We start from the raw sequence: 19,769 nt of genomic DNA, 5'->3' as shown, positions 1-19,769 counted from the left end.
CATTACACATCCTTGTCATAGACCCAACTTCACCTGGAATCACTCCTCCTCTCTTATTACTCACACACATGCCTTACTCTCTTGATAAAATCTCTTCACTGCTTGTAATAGCTTTCCTTGCACACCATATATTCATAACACCTTCCACAAAGCACCAAAATCAATCCTATCATATGCACTCTCCAGAACCATCAATGCCACATACAAATCCTTCTGTTTCTCCAAGTATTTCTACACACCTTCATCAAGGAAAACACCCAATCCACACATCCACTACCACTACTGAAACCACAATGTTCCTCCCAAAAGATATGTTGAGAATTATGGACGTTGTTTTACTTATGTTATTGCCACTAAAATTATGGCAGTATAATCTAGTAGTGAAGCTAACTGATTACTCTGTCATGACCGATCAATGGGTGTTACTAGACTCTGCCTGCTTGAGGTTAAATAGCAAGTGAAGTCACCTTTGGCAAGACTATATCAGTGAGAGTACTGACAGTCTAGTCAAAGAACTTATCATACAAAGGAGTCTACATTTCCCTGCTACTGGAAGTGGGACAGCCTTTGGCTGCAGGAGCCTTTAGAAAGGTTTTGGATAATACTAAGACTCTTTCATAGAAATTGGTCTTGGGGTAATCATTTTTTCTTTTCTTTCGTACTATTCGCCACTTCCCACATCAGCGAGGTAGCGATCATAAATCAATAAAATACTTGATCAATTAACATTCTTATGTGAGGCAAGGGTCAAAATGTTGTAACTTGTTGAACTACCTTAAATCTACTGACTACATACCATGTTATTGTCATATTTCTCAGAACATCAATAGACTTAAAATAAAGTCTAATTTTCCCAGGAAAAACAAAAAACACAATGACATTTCAACCCAACTTAATTCTCCTCCATGTAGACACAGTATATCTTAATTCAGTACTGTAATGTCTCTTTACAGAAATCACTGAAAGTATCAAAATGTTTTTAGCAATAATCAAACTTAAACTAATGAAAGAAAGTGATATACTTAACTAATGGATACTAGTCACCATCATTACATGTAATACACGATATTTGATGTTTAATATATTCACTCTAAAAGACATTTATATCTTGAAGATATGAAATATAACTTCCTCCAGCAAAATCTTATTTCCTCTCAGATCAACATTCTCACTTTACATTTTTGCATCCCTGTAAGACTTCCATAAAAATCGATGTGAGGATTAAGAAAACTAATTTTTGCCCCTTTCCACTAATGAGCTTAATGACATCTGGTGGAATGTAAAACACAGACTAGTAAAATAGCCTCAGAGATATAAACAACCCACTGCAACATGAAGGTGAATTGCTTGACATTTACGGATCTGGAGATAGCACAATTTAATCTTACAGCCCCAGGATACCATTAGTACCTTCAAACTTCAAAGCTGCACTCCCAGGCAGGAGCAGAGATATGATGTACTCCTCTGAAGTGTGAAGTTCCTCACATATATACATGCTCTCATAAACCACAACAAATATAATACCAATAAAACATATACACACTTAAATAACCTAACAAGCCCTAAACAACTGACCTCCCAACTCATTTTTACACTTCAACACACCATAAATAGACCCATCAGAAACCATATACCTAAACAAACTCTCCTCCTTATGCTCTGAACATAACAGATCATTACACCACCACAAACACTAGTATCTCAACTTCCCAAGATCTTTCATGCCCATGATGCAGCTACCATAAAGAAAACATCATGCACTTACCTCTAAATTGCCCTGCACTTACTGCATATACACACACACACACACACACACACACACACACACACATAAACACACACGCGCACACACGCACATCACAACAATTTATGGCCCATGGTCCTGACTGGTGGACACGGCCAGCTTCCAGTGCTGCAGATGCCTCATAAGGAGAGAAGGGACTCCTAGGGCAAGAAATATGTAAATAAGCAAGAAAGTATGTAAGTGCACATTTATTCATATTTATCATATTTGATTGCCATTTCCCATGTCAGCAAGGTAGTGACAGGAACCAGATGGAGAATGGCCCATCCACTCATATACACATAAACACCCATACACACACATATACATATCAACATTTACACATATACATACATACACAGACATACATATATACACATGTACATATTCATACTTGCTTGCCTTCATCCATTCCCGGTGTTACCCTGCCCTACAGGAAACAGCATCGCTACCCCATGTCAGTGAGGTAGTACCTTGAAAACAGACAAAAAAGGGCCACATTCACTCACACTCAGTCTCTAGCTGTCAAGTGTAATGCATCAAAACCACAGCTCCCTATCCACATCCAGGCCCATAGCCCCATAGCCGTTTCCATGGTTTACCCCTGACGTTTCACATGCCCTGGTTCAGTCCACTGACAGCACATCGATCCCAGTATACCACATTGTTCCAATTCACTCTAATCCTTGCAAGTCTCTCACCCTCCTGCATATTCAAGCCCAGATTGCTCAAAATCCATCCTTCCACCTCCAATTTGGTCTCCCGCTTCTCCTTGTTCCTTCCACCTCTGACACATATATCCTCTTTGTCAATCTTTCCTCACTCATTTGTTTCATATGTCCAAAGCATTTCAGCATACCCTCTTCTGCTCTCTTAATCACACTCTTTTTATTTACACACATATCTCTTATCCTTTCATTACTTACTCAATCAAACCACCTCACACTACATATCCTCAAACATTTCATCTCCAGCACATCCACCCTCCTCCATACAATCCCATCTATAGCCCATGCCCTGCAGAGAGGTGTGGTAATAAGAAGTGTGGTTGACAGAGCTGAAGAGGCTGTGTTTGGACATATGGAGAGAATGAGTAAGGAGAGGTTAACAAAGAGGATATGTGTCAGAAGTGGAAGGGAGGAAATGGAAGGATGGAATGAAAATGGTTTGAGTGACTAAGGCCTGAATATGCAGGAGGGTGAAAGGTGTGCAAGGGATAGAGTGAACTGGAGCAATGTGGTATACAGGGAGAAACATGCTGTCAATAGACTGAATCAAAGCCTATGAAGCAACCAAGGGAAGCCATGGAGAGGTCTGCAGGGCCTGGTTGTGGGTAGGGGCTGTGGTTTCAGTGCATTATACATGACAGCTAGATAATGGATGTGAGCAAATGCAGTCTTTCTTCATCTGTTCCTGGCACTACCTCATTTACAATGAAAATGGTGAACAAGCTTGAAAAAAAATAATGGTCCACCTATGTTCATTTGAAAGGACTCAAAATATAAAATATATATAAAGAGACATTAAAATTTGTGAAAGTAGGCAAATTTTTCTTTCATAAAGAAAATATTTTTATTAAACAAAACAGACATTGCTGTACTATGTCAAATATCCACCAAGAAAAAATTAATACTAATGTAAACCAAAAGGATAACCCAGAGTGTTTAAACTTTGCATGATTTTAATTATTTCACTTTACCATGGCCATCCCCTCAGTGGAAGTCTCTGGAGGGAATGGGTGTCAGAGATAGAGGTATCAATTATTCAGGCTACAAAGGTCCACCTCATAAGCTGGCTGTCAAACAAGCTGTAGTTCAACAAGCTATGGATCACTTAGACTCAGTTACAAGTGAAATTAATATTCTACCAAAATCACACCATTCTTAGAAACTAACACTCTCACTTGGTCTTTACTAACCTGAAAGTTGACAGGTTTTGGTTACAATGACAATGTAATATAATGAAATTATCTCTCACACAATTTTGTATTCATGGTTAGGTCCAAAATCTTTTGGATACACGTACTCTTCTTACTATCTCTTATCAAGGAAGCGAGTTACTTCATGTAGTGAAAGTTAACAATAATATTCTTCATGAATCAAACAATATATGATTAAAATCATAACTTTAGGTTACACTTAGGTGCCATGAAAAGGGATTCTGTGGAAGCATATAGTAAACAGAAGTTCTGGATGAGGTTCTGCAAACTGCAAGTTATTAATCATACTTTATATGTTAGAGCAACTGTACTTATAACAGTGCACAAAAATATCAAATCTCTTAGTTGTATGACAACCATGAAAAATTGTGACAAGCACATCAGCAAGCTTTTAAGGGCTGCTCTCAAGTGTCAAATAAAAGTCTTTGAAAAATATTCTACATGCACAAACCCCTTTTAATGCATGAAATATATTGAATGAGTATAACAGAGATTTCTATCAGAAATACAGAAATATCTTCAATGTAAAATATATTCAAATTTTCATTCAAACACTATGTACATACAAATTCATTTGTTTGTATGGAGAAGTTCATACGATCAAATAAAATCTTGCTAACCTGTGCTCTACTGTATCTATCAACTATCATCTAGACTTGCAATCAGGCAAAACAATTTCCCCAATGTGTTTATTTCCAGCAACTATTTTTCACATTTTCTTTGCTCCTAATTTCATGGGTCCTGTGCGAGTCGCTCGTTTTGCTTCAATCTCTCTCTGCCGTTGTAGCTTTTTCTCTTCACGTTGCCGACGTTGCTCCTCTGCTTTACTGAAACCTACCAATATAAAATTCAGTTATATAACTTCATTATTTGAAGCATATTGTAAGAATGAGTGTAATGTAAATAAAAAAGTCATATCAGGTGTACTGGGAGGTATAAATGATCACAAGGTATATCAATGATCAGGTACTACTCTGATATATCAATGTCACAGATACAAATATAAGAGAATCAATCTGCAAACTGTTTACAACTGCAACATTCATACTAGAAAAGTGTTCCACAGAAAACCTGTGTCACCAACTAGTATATTGTAGTACTTAGACAGAGTGAAACAAGAACTGGTGAGTATATTGGGACTGTGAATGAAAGTGAAATAAGAACTGGTGAAAATATTGGCAAAAGCTACATTCAATTCCAAGCTACCCACTTCATAAGCAGCACAACACAAGCAAAATCAAAATCAAAATAATGTTATGTAATTCAGTTCTTTAGATAATGGGTTACAACATCACAAAGTATAAGGCTCAGTCATCTGTTCTTGACATTACCTTGATGATACAGGAAATGGCCAATATGTATGGAAAAAAAATCAAGAGTATCTGACCTGATCAAGCTATGACCAGGATTATGACGCAGGCTGAAGTGTGACTCCCAAGGATGGACAATGAACAGATGGATGGCACAACAGACAAAGCATTCCTTATATGTCTGTAATGCTGAACATATAACACGAAAACATCTGAATTAAGGTCCAAGACCAAAGATGGAGTTTTCTTCAATTTATGAGCCAGTTTAAGTTTCAAGTTAATTTTTTTCATAAAAAAGCATTGCAGAGGCAAACCCATCCTAGAGTTATAGGTTTTATACCACTCAACCTTTTATAAGCAAGAAATAATTTAAATCAGTATCAGAACAAGAACGAGAACATTCAGTTGCAGCTTAAAGTGTCACTTCTGATGAAGGATAGATAGATAGAAAGGCAGATGAAAGATGGAGAGATGGATGAAATAATGACTTATGATGAAGCTACACCAAACAGTCCCAAGGTTTCTGCCATGCTACACAAGTGAAATAACTATAATGATGTTTAATGAAATACTTGTGACACCTTCATTGTAGTGCAGTTATTGGGACTAAAATAAAATGGGTGCATATACTGTTCAGAGAACATCAAACACATCTGTATTAAGTTCCACAGACATGTTATGAACCAAGTTAAATTCTAGGTTAAACCTTTTCATATGGGGCATAACTCACACCAAAATCATAGGGAACTTAAGGATCTTAAGCCATCCAAATCTTTATACATTGATAAACAACCATGTACAGTATATAGTTTGCTGTGTTTGACCTGACCATTACATGGCATGCCAATTTAAGTTCTTTATGAGGGGCAAAATCAGGTAAAATCCAAATCAAAGCTATACGTCAAATGCCATTCTATCTATTCAGATGCAAAGAGACAGCATAAAGAATAATGATTGATGTAAGGTTAGGTTAAACATATCTTCACTAAATTAGGGTATGACAACTGACAAAGGATACATGGACAACAATGAAAATGGAAAAGGTGATCCCTATGTGCCTGCTGTGCTATGCAGGTGACACAATCATAAGTGTCCTCAAAAATGGATTTTTGATGTTTAACTGTTGCATTCACTGTAATTATCACACAGCTACATATGTGCAATAAAACTAATGTCTAACTGTAGCAAAAATATATACAGTAAAATTACATAATCATACTCTGACCAGTTATATTCACTATATTACATTTTGAAATAGTTTACAGTATACTAACTTCACAGTTATTCATAATTGCACTTATAAATACACATACTTACAGCATTCCAGCACATAGGTCAAAATGAGCTTACCGGAAGTTTGTTGATCAAGCCAATCATCCCAGCCCCCACCTTGTGAAGTCTTGCTGGAAGACATATGTGTCGTGGAGCGACTAACAACAGCTTCTCTCTCCTTGAGAAAGAAAGATCAGGCTTTGACTGAGGTATACTTACTGAAAGAGATGGCTTTTGGAATCAATCAAATATGCAGTTTAGAATACTTTACTTAAGGGAGCACATACTAAATTGTTTAAGGATTGGAGTTAGGTTCTGAAAAACATGCTTCATGTCTTTAACCAATCATTACCTACATCAATTATATTGTACCATATCTTCCTCCCTTTGAGGTAGAGCAAGGAACAGCTGAAAAAGAAACACAGCATCTGCTCACATCCATTCTTGAGCTGTCAAATGTAATGCACAAACTACAACTCCGCATCCACAACCTGGCCCCACAGACCTCTCCAAGGTTTACCTCAGATGCTTCACATGCCCTGGTTCAGTCCACTGACAGTGCATCGACCCCAGTACACCACATCATTCCAATTCTCATTCATGCCTTCCATCCTCCTGCATGTTTGACCCCAATCACTTAAAACCTTTTTCATTCCACCCTATCATCTCCAATTTGGTCTGCCAGTTCCCCTTGTTCCCTCCACTTCTGACACATATATCATCTTTGTCAACCCTTCTACACTATGCTCTCAATGAGAATCTAGCAAAGTATATGAAGTTAGTTCTCATGTACATCAGATCTATGTTTAACATAATAATGAAATATTAGTAAGAATTAAAAATATTTTTGAATCATAGAATTTATTTATTTATTTATTTACTTTTCTTTGTCGCTGCCTCCCGCGTTAGCAAGGTAGCGCAAGGAAACAGACGAAAGAATGGCCCAACCCACCCACATACACATGTATATACATACACATCCACACACACAAATATACATACCTATACATCTCAATGTATACATACATATACACACACAGACATATACATATACATGTACATAATTTAGGCCGTCTGCCTTTATCTATTCCCATCGCCACCTAGCCACACATGGAATAACAACCGCCTCCCCCCATGTGTGCGAGGTAGCGCTAGGAAAAGACAACAAAGGCCCCATTCGTTCACACTCAGTCTCTAGCTGTCATGTAATGATGCGCCGAAACCACAGCTCCCTTTCCACATCCAGGCTGCACAGAACTTTCCATGGTTTACCCCAGACGCTTCACATGCCCTGGTTCAATCCATTGACAGCACGTCGTTGAATTATAGTACATCACTTAATTCACAACTGCCCTAGGACCCCATCTTTACAAGCTCCTGCTATTCCAAGGCTGCACAATTTCCAGTAACAGAAAAACTGGGGACTCCTTTGGAGTTATAAGTTCTTCAATAAGACTGTACTCCCAATTACCAAGAGACAATGATACAGCCTCGCCAAAAATGACTTTTCACTCAAGGTGCAACCATAAGCAGGTGGAGTCAAGTAATGCCAATCAAAGTATCTATCTATAAGCATAATAAAACATACACATACCTGGTCACCAACAAGGTAATTGAAAAAGTCTTCACTAATCCCCGGTGCTGATGAAGTGCTGACAGATGTTTTTGTATTTGTGTTGACTCTACATTCAGATTCAAGTTTGTTACTCTCAATGTTGCTATCAAACTGCAAAAATATAAGAAAATATATGACATTAAAACTGATATATCTATTAGGCTGAAGGATCTGTTCAGATTCCTGAAGATTGAGCAAGGATCATACTATAGATTTTTTTTGAAATATAAATATTGGTCCTTCTTGTAGTGTTTTCCAGTGTGGATATGTTATAGGTAATAATGTAAATAACAAGTATAATGTAGACAAATATGAAGTGCTAGAGGGTTGGACACACTGGATGCCAAATTGAGGCCAGAACACGGGTAAAACACACAGAAATAGCAGAATTAACTACGAAAACATGGAGCACTAAAGCCTCGCATTCAAACCAGAAATTCATTGACTATTTTCAAGCGTTTATGTATATATATGTGTATATGAGTGGATGGGCTGTTCTTCGTCTGTTTCCTGGTGCTACCTTGCTAACTTGAGAAACAGCGATGTGGACAAGGAGCTGTGGTTTCAGTGCATTACACATGACAGCTAGAGACTGAGGGTGAGTGAACATGGCCTTTTTTGTCTGTTTTCTTGGCGCTACCTTGCTGAAGCAGGAGGTAGCAATGCTGTTCCCTGAGGGGCAGGGTAGCGCCAGGAATGGATGATGGCAAGCAAGTATGTGTACATGTGTATATATGCATGTATATGTTATATATAGGTGAGTAATGTGGCAGTTGAGGGAATAATTGGTGTACATGGGGTGTTCAGTGTTGTGAATGTAAATGGAGAAGAGCTTGGAGATTTGTGTGCTGAAAAAGGACTGGTGACTGGGAATACCTGGTTTAAAGAGAGAGATATACATAAGTATATGTATGTGGGTAGGAGGGATGGCCAGAGAGCGTTATTGGATTACGTGTTAATTGATAGGAGCATGAAAGAGAGACTTTTGGATGTTAATGTGCTGAGAGGTGCAACTGGAGGGATGACTGATCATTATCTTGTCGAGGCGAAGGTGAAAATTTGTAGAGGTTTTCAGAAAAGAAGAGAGAATGTTGAGGTGAAGAGAGTGGTGAGAGTAAGTGAGCTTGGGAAGGAGACTTGTATGAGGAAGTACCAGGAGAGACTGAGTGCAGTATGAAAAAAGGTGAGAGCAAAGAAAGTAAGGGGAGTCAGGGAGGAATGGAATGTATTTAGGGAAGCAGTAACGGCTTGTGCAAAAGATGCTTGTGGCATGAGAAGCGTGGGAGGTGGGCAGATTAGAAAGTGTGTGAGTGATGGGATGAAGAAGTAAGATTATTAGTGAGAGAGAAGAGAGGGGCATTTGGATGAGTTTTGCAAGGAAATAACACAAATGATTAGGAGATGTATAAAAGAAAAGAAGCAGGTTAAGAGTAAGGTACAAGAGGTGAAAAAGAGAGCAAATGAGAGTTGGGGTGAGAGAGTATCATTAAATTTTAGGGAGAATAAAAAGATATTTTGGAAGGAGGTAAATAAAGAGCGTAAGACAAGAGAACAAATGGGAACATCAATGAATGGGGATAATGGGGAGATAATAAAAAGTAGTGGTGATGTGAGAAGGAGATGGAGTGAGTATTTTGAAGGTTTGTTGAATGTGTTAGATGATAGAGTGGCAGATATAGGGTGTTTTGGTTGAGGTGGTGTGCAAAGTGAGAGGGTTAGGGAGAATGATTTGGTAAACAGAGAAGAGGTAGTAAAAGCTTTACGGAAGATGAAAGCCAGCAAGGCAGCGAGTTTGGATGGTATTGCAGTGGAATTTATTAAAAAAGGGGGTGACTGTATTGTTGACTGGTTGGTGGGGATATTCAATGTATGTATGACTCACGGTGAAGTGCCTGAGGATTGGCGGAATGCGTGCATAGTGCCATTGTACAAAGGCAAAAGGATAAAGGTGAGAGTTCAAATTACAGAGGTATAAGTTTCTTGAGTATTCCTGGGAAATTATATGGGAGGGTATTGACTGAAAGGGTGAAGGCATGTACAGAGCATCAGATTAGGGAAGAGCAGTGTGGTTTCAGAAGTGGTAGATAATGTGTGGATCAGGTGTTTGCTTTGAAGAATGATGTGAGAAATACTTAGAAAAACAAATGGATTTGTATGTACCATTTATGGATCAGGAGAAGGCATATGATAGAGCTGATAGAGATGCTCTGTGGAAGGTATTAAGAGTATATGGTGTGGGAGGCAAGTTGCTAGAAGCAGTGAAAAGTTTATATCAAGGATGTAAGGCATGTGTATGAGTAGGAAGAGAGGAAAGTGATTGGTTCTCAGTGAATGTCTCCATGGTTGTTTAATTTGTTTATGGATGGGGTTGTTAGGGAGAGAGGGGCAAGTATGCAATCTGTTGTGGATGAGGGGGCTTGGGAAGTGAGTCAGTTGTTGTTTGCTGATGATACAGTGCTGGTGGCTGATTCAGGTGAGAAACTGCAGAAGCTGGTGACTCAGTTTGGTAAAGTGTGTGAAAGAAGAAAGATGAGAGTACATGTGAATAAGAGTAAGGTTATTAGGTACAGTAGGGTTGAGAGATAAGTCAATTGGGAGGTAAGTCTGAATGGAGAAAAACTGGAAGAAGTGAAGTGTTTTAGATATCTGGGAGTGGTTTTGGCAGTGGATGGAACCATGGAAGTGGAAGTGAGTCAAAGGGTGGGGGAGGGGGCGAAAGTTTTGGGAGCGTTGAAAAATGTGAGGGAGGCGAGAGCATTATCTCGGAAAGCAAAAATGGGTATGTTTGACGGAATAGTGGTTCCAACAATGTTATATGGTTGTGAGGCATGGGCTATAGATAGGGTTGTGCAGAAGAAGGTGGATGTGCTGGAAATGAGATGTTTGAGGACAATATGTGGTGTGAGGTGGTTTGATTAAGTAATGAAAGGGTAAAAGAGACGTGTGGTAATAAAGAGTGTGGTTGAGAGAGCAGAAGAGGGTGTTTTGAAATGGTTTGGTCACATGGAGAGAATGAGTGAGGAAAGATTGACAAAGAGGATAGATGTGTCAGAGGTGAAGGGAACGAGAAGTGGGAGATCAAACTGGAGGTGGAAGAATGGAGTGAAAAAGATTTTGAGCGATTGGGGCCTGAACATGCAGATGGGTGAAAGGCGTGCAAGGTATAGAGTGAATTGTAATGATGAGATGTAAAGAGGTCGACATGCTGTCAATGGACTGAACCATGGCATGTGAGGCATCTGGGGTAAACCATGGAAAGTTTTGTGGGGCCTGGATGTGGAAAGGGAGCTGTGGTTTTGGTGCACTATACATGACAGCTAGATGACTGCTGGCATCCAATAAATGGGACACACTGCCTCCAGGAATTGTCTGTCTCTCAGACAACAAATCTCATTTCTAAAAAGTCAATGTGCAGTTATAGGGATGTAAATCATTCAGAATGCACTTACTGGCATCTCATAGGGTATTTCCATGTATTAGTTGATATTTTTTTCCACTCAAGTGGCTATGAACCATCATATTGCTGAAGCATATGATTTTATAACAACTTTGCCTCACACAAGCCATATAAAGAAACCCAAATCATACTTACTCGATACACTTGACCTGAACATTTCAGATGAGATTGACAGTGAATCAAATGGATGCAGTTTTCACAAAGATATGGGAGTCTGAAAGCAGGAGGAAGAAGAGCAAGATATTGCCAGCAGTAAGGCTGAAGCTGATCCAGGTTCCACTGTGAGGAGGGGAGGTGCTTTGTCACAGCTGCCATTTGCTTCATGGGCATGGATGGATGTTGTCAATTTCACTTGAACACAATTTGTTTTTGATAAGAGTTAATTCAGTTATAACAGGTGTTTGTTCCATCACCAAAAATTTCATAGAGCTGTACTATTTCTTGTTTTGTGTATTTGACTATTTCTTTATTCTGATAATGATTTAATGGCAAGATAGTGACACGAACAAATTGGTAGTATGGTTTTGTGATGGAAGCTAACTTAACACCTTCAAGTACCAAGCTGTTCAAATTTACTGATACTAAATGAGAGAATGCATGAGCCAACCTTTTCTGCTTCAGAAAAAGGCTTGTTAGAAATAAAAACCACAGATTAATTCCATAATATTTGATTTTTTTTTTTTATACTATTCGCCATTTCCCACATTAGCGAAGAGCATCAAGAACAGAGGACTGAGCCTTTGAGGGAAATCCTTACTTGGCCCCTTTCTCTGTTTCTTCTTTTGGAAAATTAAAAACGAGAGGGGAGGGTTTCCAGCCCCCCACTCCCTCCCCTTTTAGTCGCCTTCTACAACACGCATGGAATACTTGGGAAGTATTCATTTTCCCCTATCCCCAGGGATAATAATATTTGGTAAAAACATTATAATAACTGCAAACAATATGAAAATAACAACAGTTTCATTCATGGAAATAATGACAGCTTATTATTACAACTATGATCAACTATGTCACATTATAAACATCTAAAAATGGTGATATTACTATGATTCCTTACCCCATCCTCTAAGCTGCCCCATTCTTCATCTTCTCCCCATCCATCTTCACCATCCATGTCACCATCAGCAGCAGCTAGAGCACTAGACACCGTAGTTGGCTTCAAAACAGTGTCACTCTTCTTTCCTTCTGAGGAGTCATCCTGCCACAAAAGATATTACAAATTAAAGCTGTCTTTATAAGCTGGCAGGTAGACAGCCATACAAGGGTTTCTCCTCAAAGGCTTAGGCTGGGGTGCCTGAATATGTAGATGTAACCAGGATGAGAAAGGAACGACAGGTGCTATGTCTGATGAGAGAAACTATAAAGTTGTGGAGTGGTTTGAAAGTGTTCAGGAAGCAAAGTCTGGGGTTTATGTATGGGTAAGAGCTAAATCAAGAGATGGCACTTATGATGAAGGAGTTGTAGGACTATGTTGATGAATAAAGATTATTATGGATTAGAATGAAACCAAACCATGAGAGGAGGATGTATCTTATTGCTTATGCACCTGGCAGTTAAAACAGAGAAGAAAGAGGTGTTTTTTGGGAGGAGCTGAAGGAATGCTTAGCAATTTTGATGCAAAGAATAAGATCTTGTTGACAGGTAATCTAAATACAAGAGTAAAGCATATGGCAGATGAGGTTATAAGTGTGGACATTGGGTACCTGTGGCAAATTGAATGGTAAACAGCTTGTTGAGGTGTGCTGAAAAAGAATTGGCGATTGAGAACACTTGGTTTAGAAAATATGCATACATCAATACAATCAAAGCTACATGACTACCTGTACTTATCCTCTACTGACATCAATTTATTGAGCAAAAGTTTCTCCATAAGCTTTATTTTCCAACCAAAAGTTAAAATGGAGCCTTTTGTTTTGAAAAGCCATGGCTTAAAGTGAAAGTCACTTTATCTAATATTAAGACTTTTAATCATAATTCTATCCCATATTTTTGTGTCAATGAAATATCACTCTTTCTCAAATAACAGGCTCTCAGATCATCTTTGTTAGATTTGTCAGAATACATTCCCCTCTTATAGTCATATTTGGTTATATAATATAATATATTTCAAGTATAAATCTTGTACATTCAAGTGTAGTTTACCTACATAATTCTTGGTCTTGCTTACAAGTAAACTATACCATGTCTAACTTGGTTTCTAGTGAGCCTTGTACAATTCAAGCTCACACATAATGAATGCAAAAGACCAAGAATTTGAAAATAAACATGTTTAACATTGCCAATAGGGTTATAATTTTCTTACACATACATACAGAGGGGCAGGTATGTAGTCTGTCAGGGGTGAGGGGGCCTGGAAAGTGAGTAAGTTGTTAACTGATGGCACACCACTGGTGGCAGATGTAAGTGAGAAACCAAAGAAATTGGTGTCTGAGTTTGGAAGAATGTGTAAAACAAGAGAGTTGAGAGTAAATGTGAATAAAAACAAGATCAATAGGTTTTTAAGTACAAGAGACAAGTTAGTTGGGTGCATGTTTCAATGGAGAAAACCTGATAGAACTGGGGTCTCTTAGATATGGGGGAGTGGACATGACAGCAAATGGCATGGAAGCAGAGGTAAGTCAACAGGTGGGTATAGGGCCAAGGTTGTAAAAGTGTTGAGGATTATGAGGAAAGAGAAGTCACCATATAGAAGGTTAAAAATGGGTATATCTGAAGGTACAGTAGTCCTAGCATTTTGCATGGATGCGAGGCATGAACTATAGATAGTTAGGAATGCTGACCACCACACCACGAAAGGCCATTGAAATAAGAAGAAATGTGGCAAGGTGATTGGAGTGCACGGAAATGCAGTTGAATTTCTCAAGAAAGGGGTTACTGTGTCGCTGACCAGTTTATTAAGATTTTTGCTGTATGTATTACTTATGATGAGGTGCCTGAAGACTGACAGAATGCCTGAGTAGTAACAGGGCATAAAAGAAAGGGGGTCAAAGAAGAATGTTTGAATTACAGACCTTTCCAAGGTTTACCCAAATCCCTTCATATGCCCTAGTTCAGTCCACTGACAGTATGTTGACCACAGTATACCTTATTGTTCCAATTCACTCTATCCCATGTACACCTTTCACCCTCCAGCAAGTTCAGGCCCCAATAGCTCAAAATCTTTTTCCTCCATCCTTCTATCGCCAATCTGGTCTCCAAATTCTCATTGTTCCCTTCACTTCTGACACATTAATCCTCTTTGTCAACCTTTCCTTACTCACTTTCTCCAAATAAAATATTTTTTTTTTTTATTATTTTGCTTTGTCGCTGTCTCCCGAGTTAGCGAGGTAGCGCAAGGAAACAAATGAAAGAATGGCCCAACCCACCCACATACACATGTATATACATACACGTCCACACACGCAAATAAACATATCTATACATCTCAACGTATACATACATATACACACACAGACATATACATATATACACATGTATATAATTCATACTGGTTGCCTTTATTCATTCCCATCGCCACCCCACCACACATGAAATAACAACCCCACTCTCCCCTCATGTGCGTGAGGTAGCGCTAGGAAAGCATAACAAAGGCCACATTCGTTAACACTCAGTCTCTAGCTGTCATGTATTATGCACCGAAACCACAGCTCCCTTTCCACAGCCAGGCCCCACAGAACTTTCCATGGTTTACCCCAGACACTTCACATGCCCTGGTTCAATCCATTGACAGCACATCGACCCCAGTATACCACATCATTCCAATCACTCTATTCCTTGCATGCCTTTCACCTTCCTGCATGTTCAGGCCCCGATCACTCATAATCTTTTTCACTCCATCTTTCCACCTCCAATTTGGTCTCCCACTTCTCCTCGTTCCCTCCACCTTTGACACATATATCCTCTCTGTCAATCTTTCCTCACTCATTCTCTCCATGTGACCAAACCATTTCAAAACACCCTCTTCTGCTCTCTCAACCACACTCTTTCTATTACCACACATCTCTCTTACCCTATTATTACTTACTCAATCAAACCACCTCACACCACATTTTGTCCTCACACATCTCATTTCCAGCACATCCACCCTCTTCCACACAACTCTATCTATAACCCATGCCTCGCAACCATACAACATTGTTGGAACCACTATTCCTTCAAACATACCCATTTTTGTTTTCCGAGCTAATGTTCTCAACTTCCACACATTTTTCAATGCTCCCAGAACTTTTGCCCCCTCCCCCACCTTATGATTCACTTCCGCTTCCATGATTCCATCCGCTGCCAAATCCACTCCCAGATATCTAAAACACTTCACTTCCTCCAGTTTTTCTCCATTCAAACTTAACTCCCAGTTGACTTGTCCCTCAACCCTACTGTACCTAATAACCTTGCTCTTATTCACATTTACTCTCAGCTTTCTTTTTAACACACTTTACCAAACTCAGTCACCAGCTTCTACAGTTTCTCACACGAATCAGCCACCAGCACTGTATCATCAGCAAACAACAACTGACTCACTTCCCAAGCTCTCTCATACACAACAGACTGCATACTTGCCCCTCTTTCCAAAACTCTTGCATTCACCTCCCTAACAACCCCATCCATAAACAAATTAAACAACCATGGAGACATCACACACCCCTGCCTCAAACCAACATTCACTGAGAACAAATCACTTTCCTCTCTTCCTACACATACACAAGCCTTACATCCTCGATAAAAACTTTCCACTGCTTCTAACAACTTGCTCCCCCACACCATATATTCTTAATACCTTCCACTGAGCATCTCTATCAACTCTATCATATGCCTTCTCCAGATACATAAATGCTACATACAAATTTGCTTTTCTAAGTACTTCTCACATACATTCTTCAAAGCAAACACCTGATCCACACATCCTCTACCACTTCTGAAACCACAATGCTCTTCCCCAGTCTGATGCTCTGTACATCAAATAGCCTTACCAACCAGTCAACAATACAGTCACCCCCTTTTTTAATAAATTCCACAGCAATACCATCCAAACCCGCTGCCTTGCCGGCTTTCATCTTCCGCAAAGCTTTTACTATCTCTTCTCTGTTTACCAAATCATTCTCCCTAACCCTCTCACTTTGCACACCACACATGTCTTTATATATCTATAAACAAAGATACAACTTAAATGACTACTTATAATCCAGTGGAATTATTAGACTAACCAGAGATTTCCAATCAGAGTTCTCCCAGTCATCATTGTCAGACTCCTCATCGGGCAATTTAGTCGGACTTCTGTTGGAGGGTTTGCCAGGCTCTTCCAACGGGATGGAAGCTACACTACTAGTCTTAGTGGAAGGTGTAAAAGTACCAAATGAAGAGGAGGCTGGCTGCAGAATAAATGCATTTCTTACTAGGTGGTTATTCTTGGCAATACATATGTTACTGGTTCACAGAAGTTACTGTCTTGAATTAAAAATACAATCTGATAATTCAACAAAATGAATAAACTCAAAGAAATATGATTAAAATCAGTCAAGCATTTACAAAGAGTGAGTACAATGGACAAAAAAGTACCAAAATCCATTTGAATTAACAACTGCTATCTATTATCAGTTATCAAATAAAAGCTACTACAGTACTTGGGACCTTTTGAGGCATTATAATACATGATGTGAAAATTTCATGAGGAGTATCTAATCTACCTTCTGCTGACCCTGCTGTTGCTGCTGCTGCTGTTGCTGAGGATTTACACTTATGGAACTCTTATAAAACTTTGATGTAATGGCACCAACTGCCCAGCCTGCCCAAGACGCTGGCTGAGAAGTACTTGAGTTGAAACTCTTCACTTCCGTCTCTGATAATGAAAAATCTTAAGTCAGAAATGAGATCATTAATTTTTAAGATGAAAGCACTCTTATCAAAATAATATAGAAACCAAATACCTATGATAATGTTCCAGAACTCAACTTTCAATTATAAACTTAAACATTTAAACAATGCAATGACAGTTATGTAAGACAAAGACAAAACTGATCACTTAAAATTACATACAAGAAAGAATATAATATTAGGTATAACTTTTTTACTGCAGACATTTACTGCAGTACCTATGGGAGGCATTATAAAATTTACTGACTCTAAGCTTGTCACAATGATGTAGCCAAAAGCAGTACTAGCTAAGAAATTCCCAAATTACACATAATGAATGCAAATCTCACTCCTTTATAAAGATAAACAGCAAATCTAGGCTGTAGTAATATATAAGTGAGAATTCATTTTCTCTTTACCCAATTACTTCTGTTTCAGCACAGTAGCATTAAGAACAAATGAATAATGGCCTCCAGTTGTTCTATCCTTGCATCTCACAAAGAACTGTTCACTGTCCATGTCATAAACTGTTTTAAAAGTCTAAAGGCTGTGATCAAGTCACCTATCATTCTTCTCTCTTCTAAGACGATAAATTTAAGGCATATATGCTTTCCCTGTAAATCAGCTCTCTTAATTCTGGCAACGTCTTTGTTGCTCTCCTCTGGAACTTCTATATCAGGTCTTTGTGCTTCTTTAGGTGCAATACCCAAACTTGAGAAACATATTCTAGTTTCAGCCTTATATATAATAGGAATAGCTAGCTTAATATTTCCTTGTCTGCTAACCTGAATGCAATTCTAATATTTGTCAGCAGACATTTGGTCTCTTAATTACTCTCCAAAGGTGAAACTCTAGCAACTGATTAGAGATGATACTGACTGTTTGCTCTTTTCACGGACACATTTCTATACCATGTTTTCTGCTAGATGATAATAATATCAGGGTCCTTTCTTTCTGTGTGTCCCATACTCATTATTTTACATTTACCCAGGCTGAAAGTCACAAATAATGTATCTGGCCAACATGTATCTGGCCACAGTTGGAGTAAGTTAAGGTCACTTTGTTAGATAATGTGATCCTCAATGCTTTTCATTTCCCTCATGACTTTTGCATCATCTGCAAACATATTCCAGTAGGAGTCCAATCCTTCTAGAAAGTCATTTACACATATCAAGAAGAGTAATGGTCCAAGTACAGAACCCTATGGCAACCCACTGGTAACCTTAACTCATTTTAAGAATGACCCTCAAACATCATCCTTTGTTCATTTCCACTAAGAAATCTTCTATTTAATAAAGGAATCTCTCCCTTTTTCCTGCCTCCTAATCTAGCTTCAACATTTGCCTCCCAAGTGGTACAATGCCAATGAGCTTTCTAGCCATCCATATACAAACAATTCACCCAGCCTTCCCTTTTATCTATGACAGAACTCACTCTCATGGAAATCTAAGTGGTCAGTTTAAAATGACTTCCTTTCCCTAAAACTGTGCTATTTCTAACTTCAGTAATTCTTCCTCTGTAAAATGTATCCATTTGCCTTCTGAATATCTTCTCCAAAACCTTACAGGCCAGACTCGTCAGTAAGAAAGGTCTGTAGATTTGTGCCTCTTCCTGGTCTCCTTTCTTACAGACAAGTGTAACATTTGCCCTTTTCTACTCCCTTGGCACTTTACCTCCCTCCAAGAGCATCTTGAACAATCTGTACTTATGGTAACATTTCATCAGGGCCATGAGCTTGTACAGGTCAAGACTTTTAACATTCTGTAAATACATTTTCTAGATATTGTACTGTATTCTAAAAAATCCTCCTCATTCTGTCTCACTGGTGTTGGGGTTATAGTACCTTTCTCTGTGTAAAGACTTTTGAACTTGCTGTGTAGTTCCTTACATAACCTTATATCCATCTATCTATATCTCAACATCTGTTCCCTTTGGGAAATCCTTTCAAGGGGATAGCCATGGCAAAAGAGTTTCCACTTATCCCTGCCTTTACATGCCTAAATCACATACACCATTCCACACATTCTTCCCCCATTTCTCTCCCTCCGGTACTCTTCCACTCTATTTCCCCACATACAAAACTCCTCTAATTGTATTATCAAACACTCCTTGTAATCTCCCTAACTTGCATTCTTTCTACATGCCCAAACCACCTCAAGATATCATATTTCACCCATTCTACCAATCCACAGTTCATTCCATTTGCATTCTCTGCCATACCACAATTATCATACACCCCCATCCTTTCCTCCTTTTTTCTTCATTTGATCTACTCATGCCACATGCTCCTCTCAAATACCTCACTTCTACAGCCTGGATTCTTGACCCCTGTGACCCATTCCATATCCATGTTTCAAAGTCTAGGTTGGGAGGACTATGCTATCCCTTAATCATTTTCTCCACATTTACACCTCAACCCTTCATTCTTCTGCCAAGGGACCCAATGACTCTTCTACCCTGTACTGCTCTCTTCCTTATCTTTTCTTCTGTATCACCAAGCTTACCCAAGATAGCTCCTAAACACTTACATTCTCTCACCTGTTCCA

At 38.8% G+C, this 19,769-nt stretch overlaps 1 protein-coding gene across 1 annotated transcript in view; it reads right to left on the bottom strand.

Moving 5' to 3' along the window:
* Positions 1-3,452: 3,452 nt before the first annotated feature.
* The window catches only part of yata (N-terminal kinase-like protein yata), a 46,966-nt gene continuing 30,649 nt past the window's right edge, over positions 3,453-19,769 (bottom strand). Inside the window, exons 12-17 of the mRNA XM_071677309.1 lie at positions 17,058-17,209; positions 16,578-16,742; positions 12,434-12,574; positions 7,899-8,030; positions 6,383-6,482; positions 3,453-4,556 (exon numbers count right to left, since the gene is read on the bottom strand). Coding sequence (XP_071533410.1) covers positions 4,432-4,556; positions 6,383-6,482; positions 7,899-8,030; positions 12,434-12,574; positions 16,578-16,742; positions 17,058-17,209 — 815 coding nt within the window. The 3' untranslated portion in view covers positions 3,453-4,431. The remainder of the gene's footprint in view (positions 4,557-6,382; positions 6,483-7,898; positions 8,031-12,433; positions 12,575-16,577; positions 16,743-17,057; positions 17,210-19,769) is intronic.

The sequence above is a fragment of the Panulirus ornatus genome, chromosome 25 (genome assembly GCF_036320965.1).
Source record: "Panulirus ornatus isolate Po-2019 chromosome 25, ASM3632096v1, whole genome shotgun sequence".
Classification (NCBI taxonomy): domain Eukaryota; kingdom Metazoa; phylum Arthropoda; class Malacostraca; order Decapoda; family Palinuridae; genus Panulirus; species Panulirus ornatus.
The sequence above is the reverse complement of the archived record's forward strand: the minus strand, read 5'-3'. Positions and strand labels throughout refer to the sequence as shown.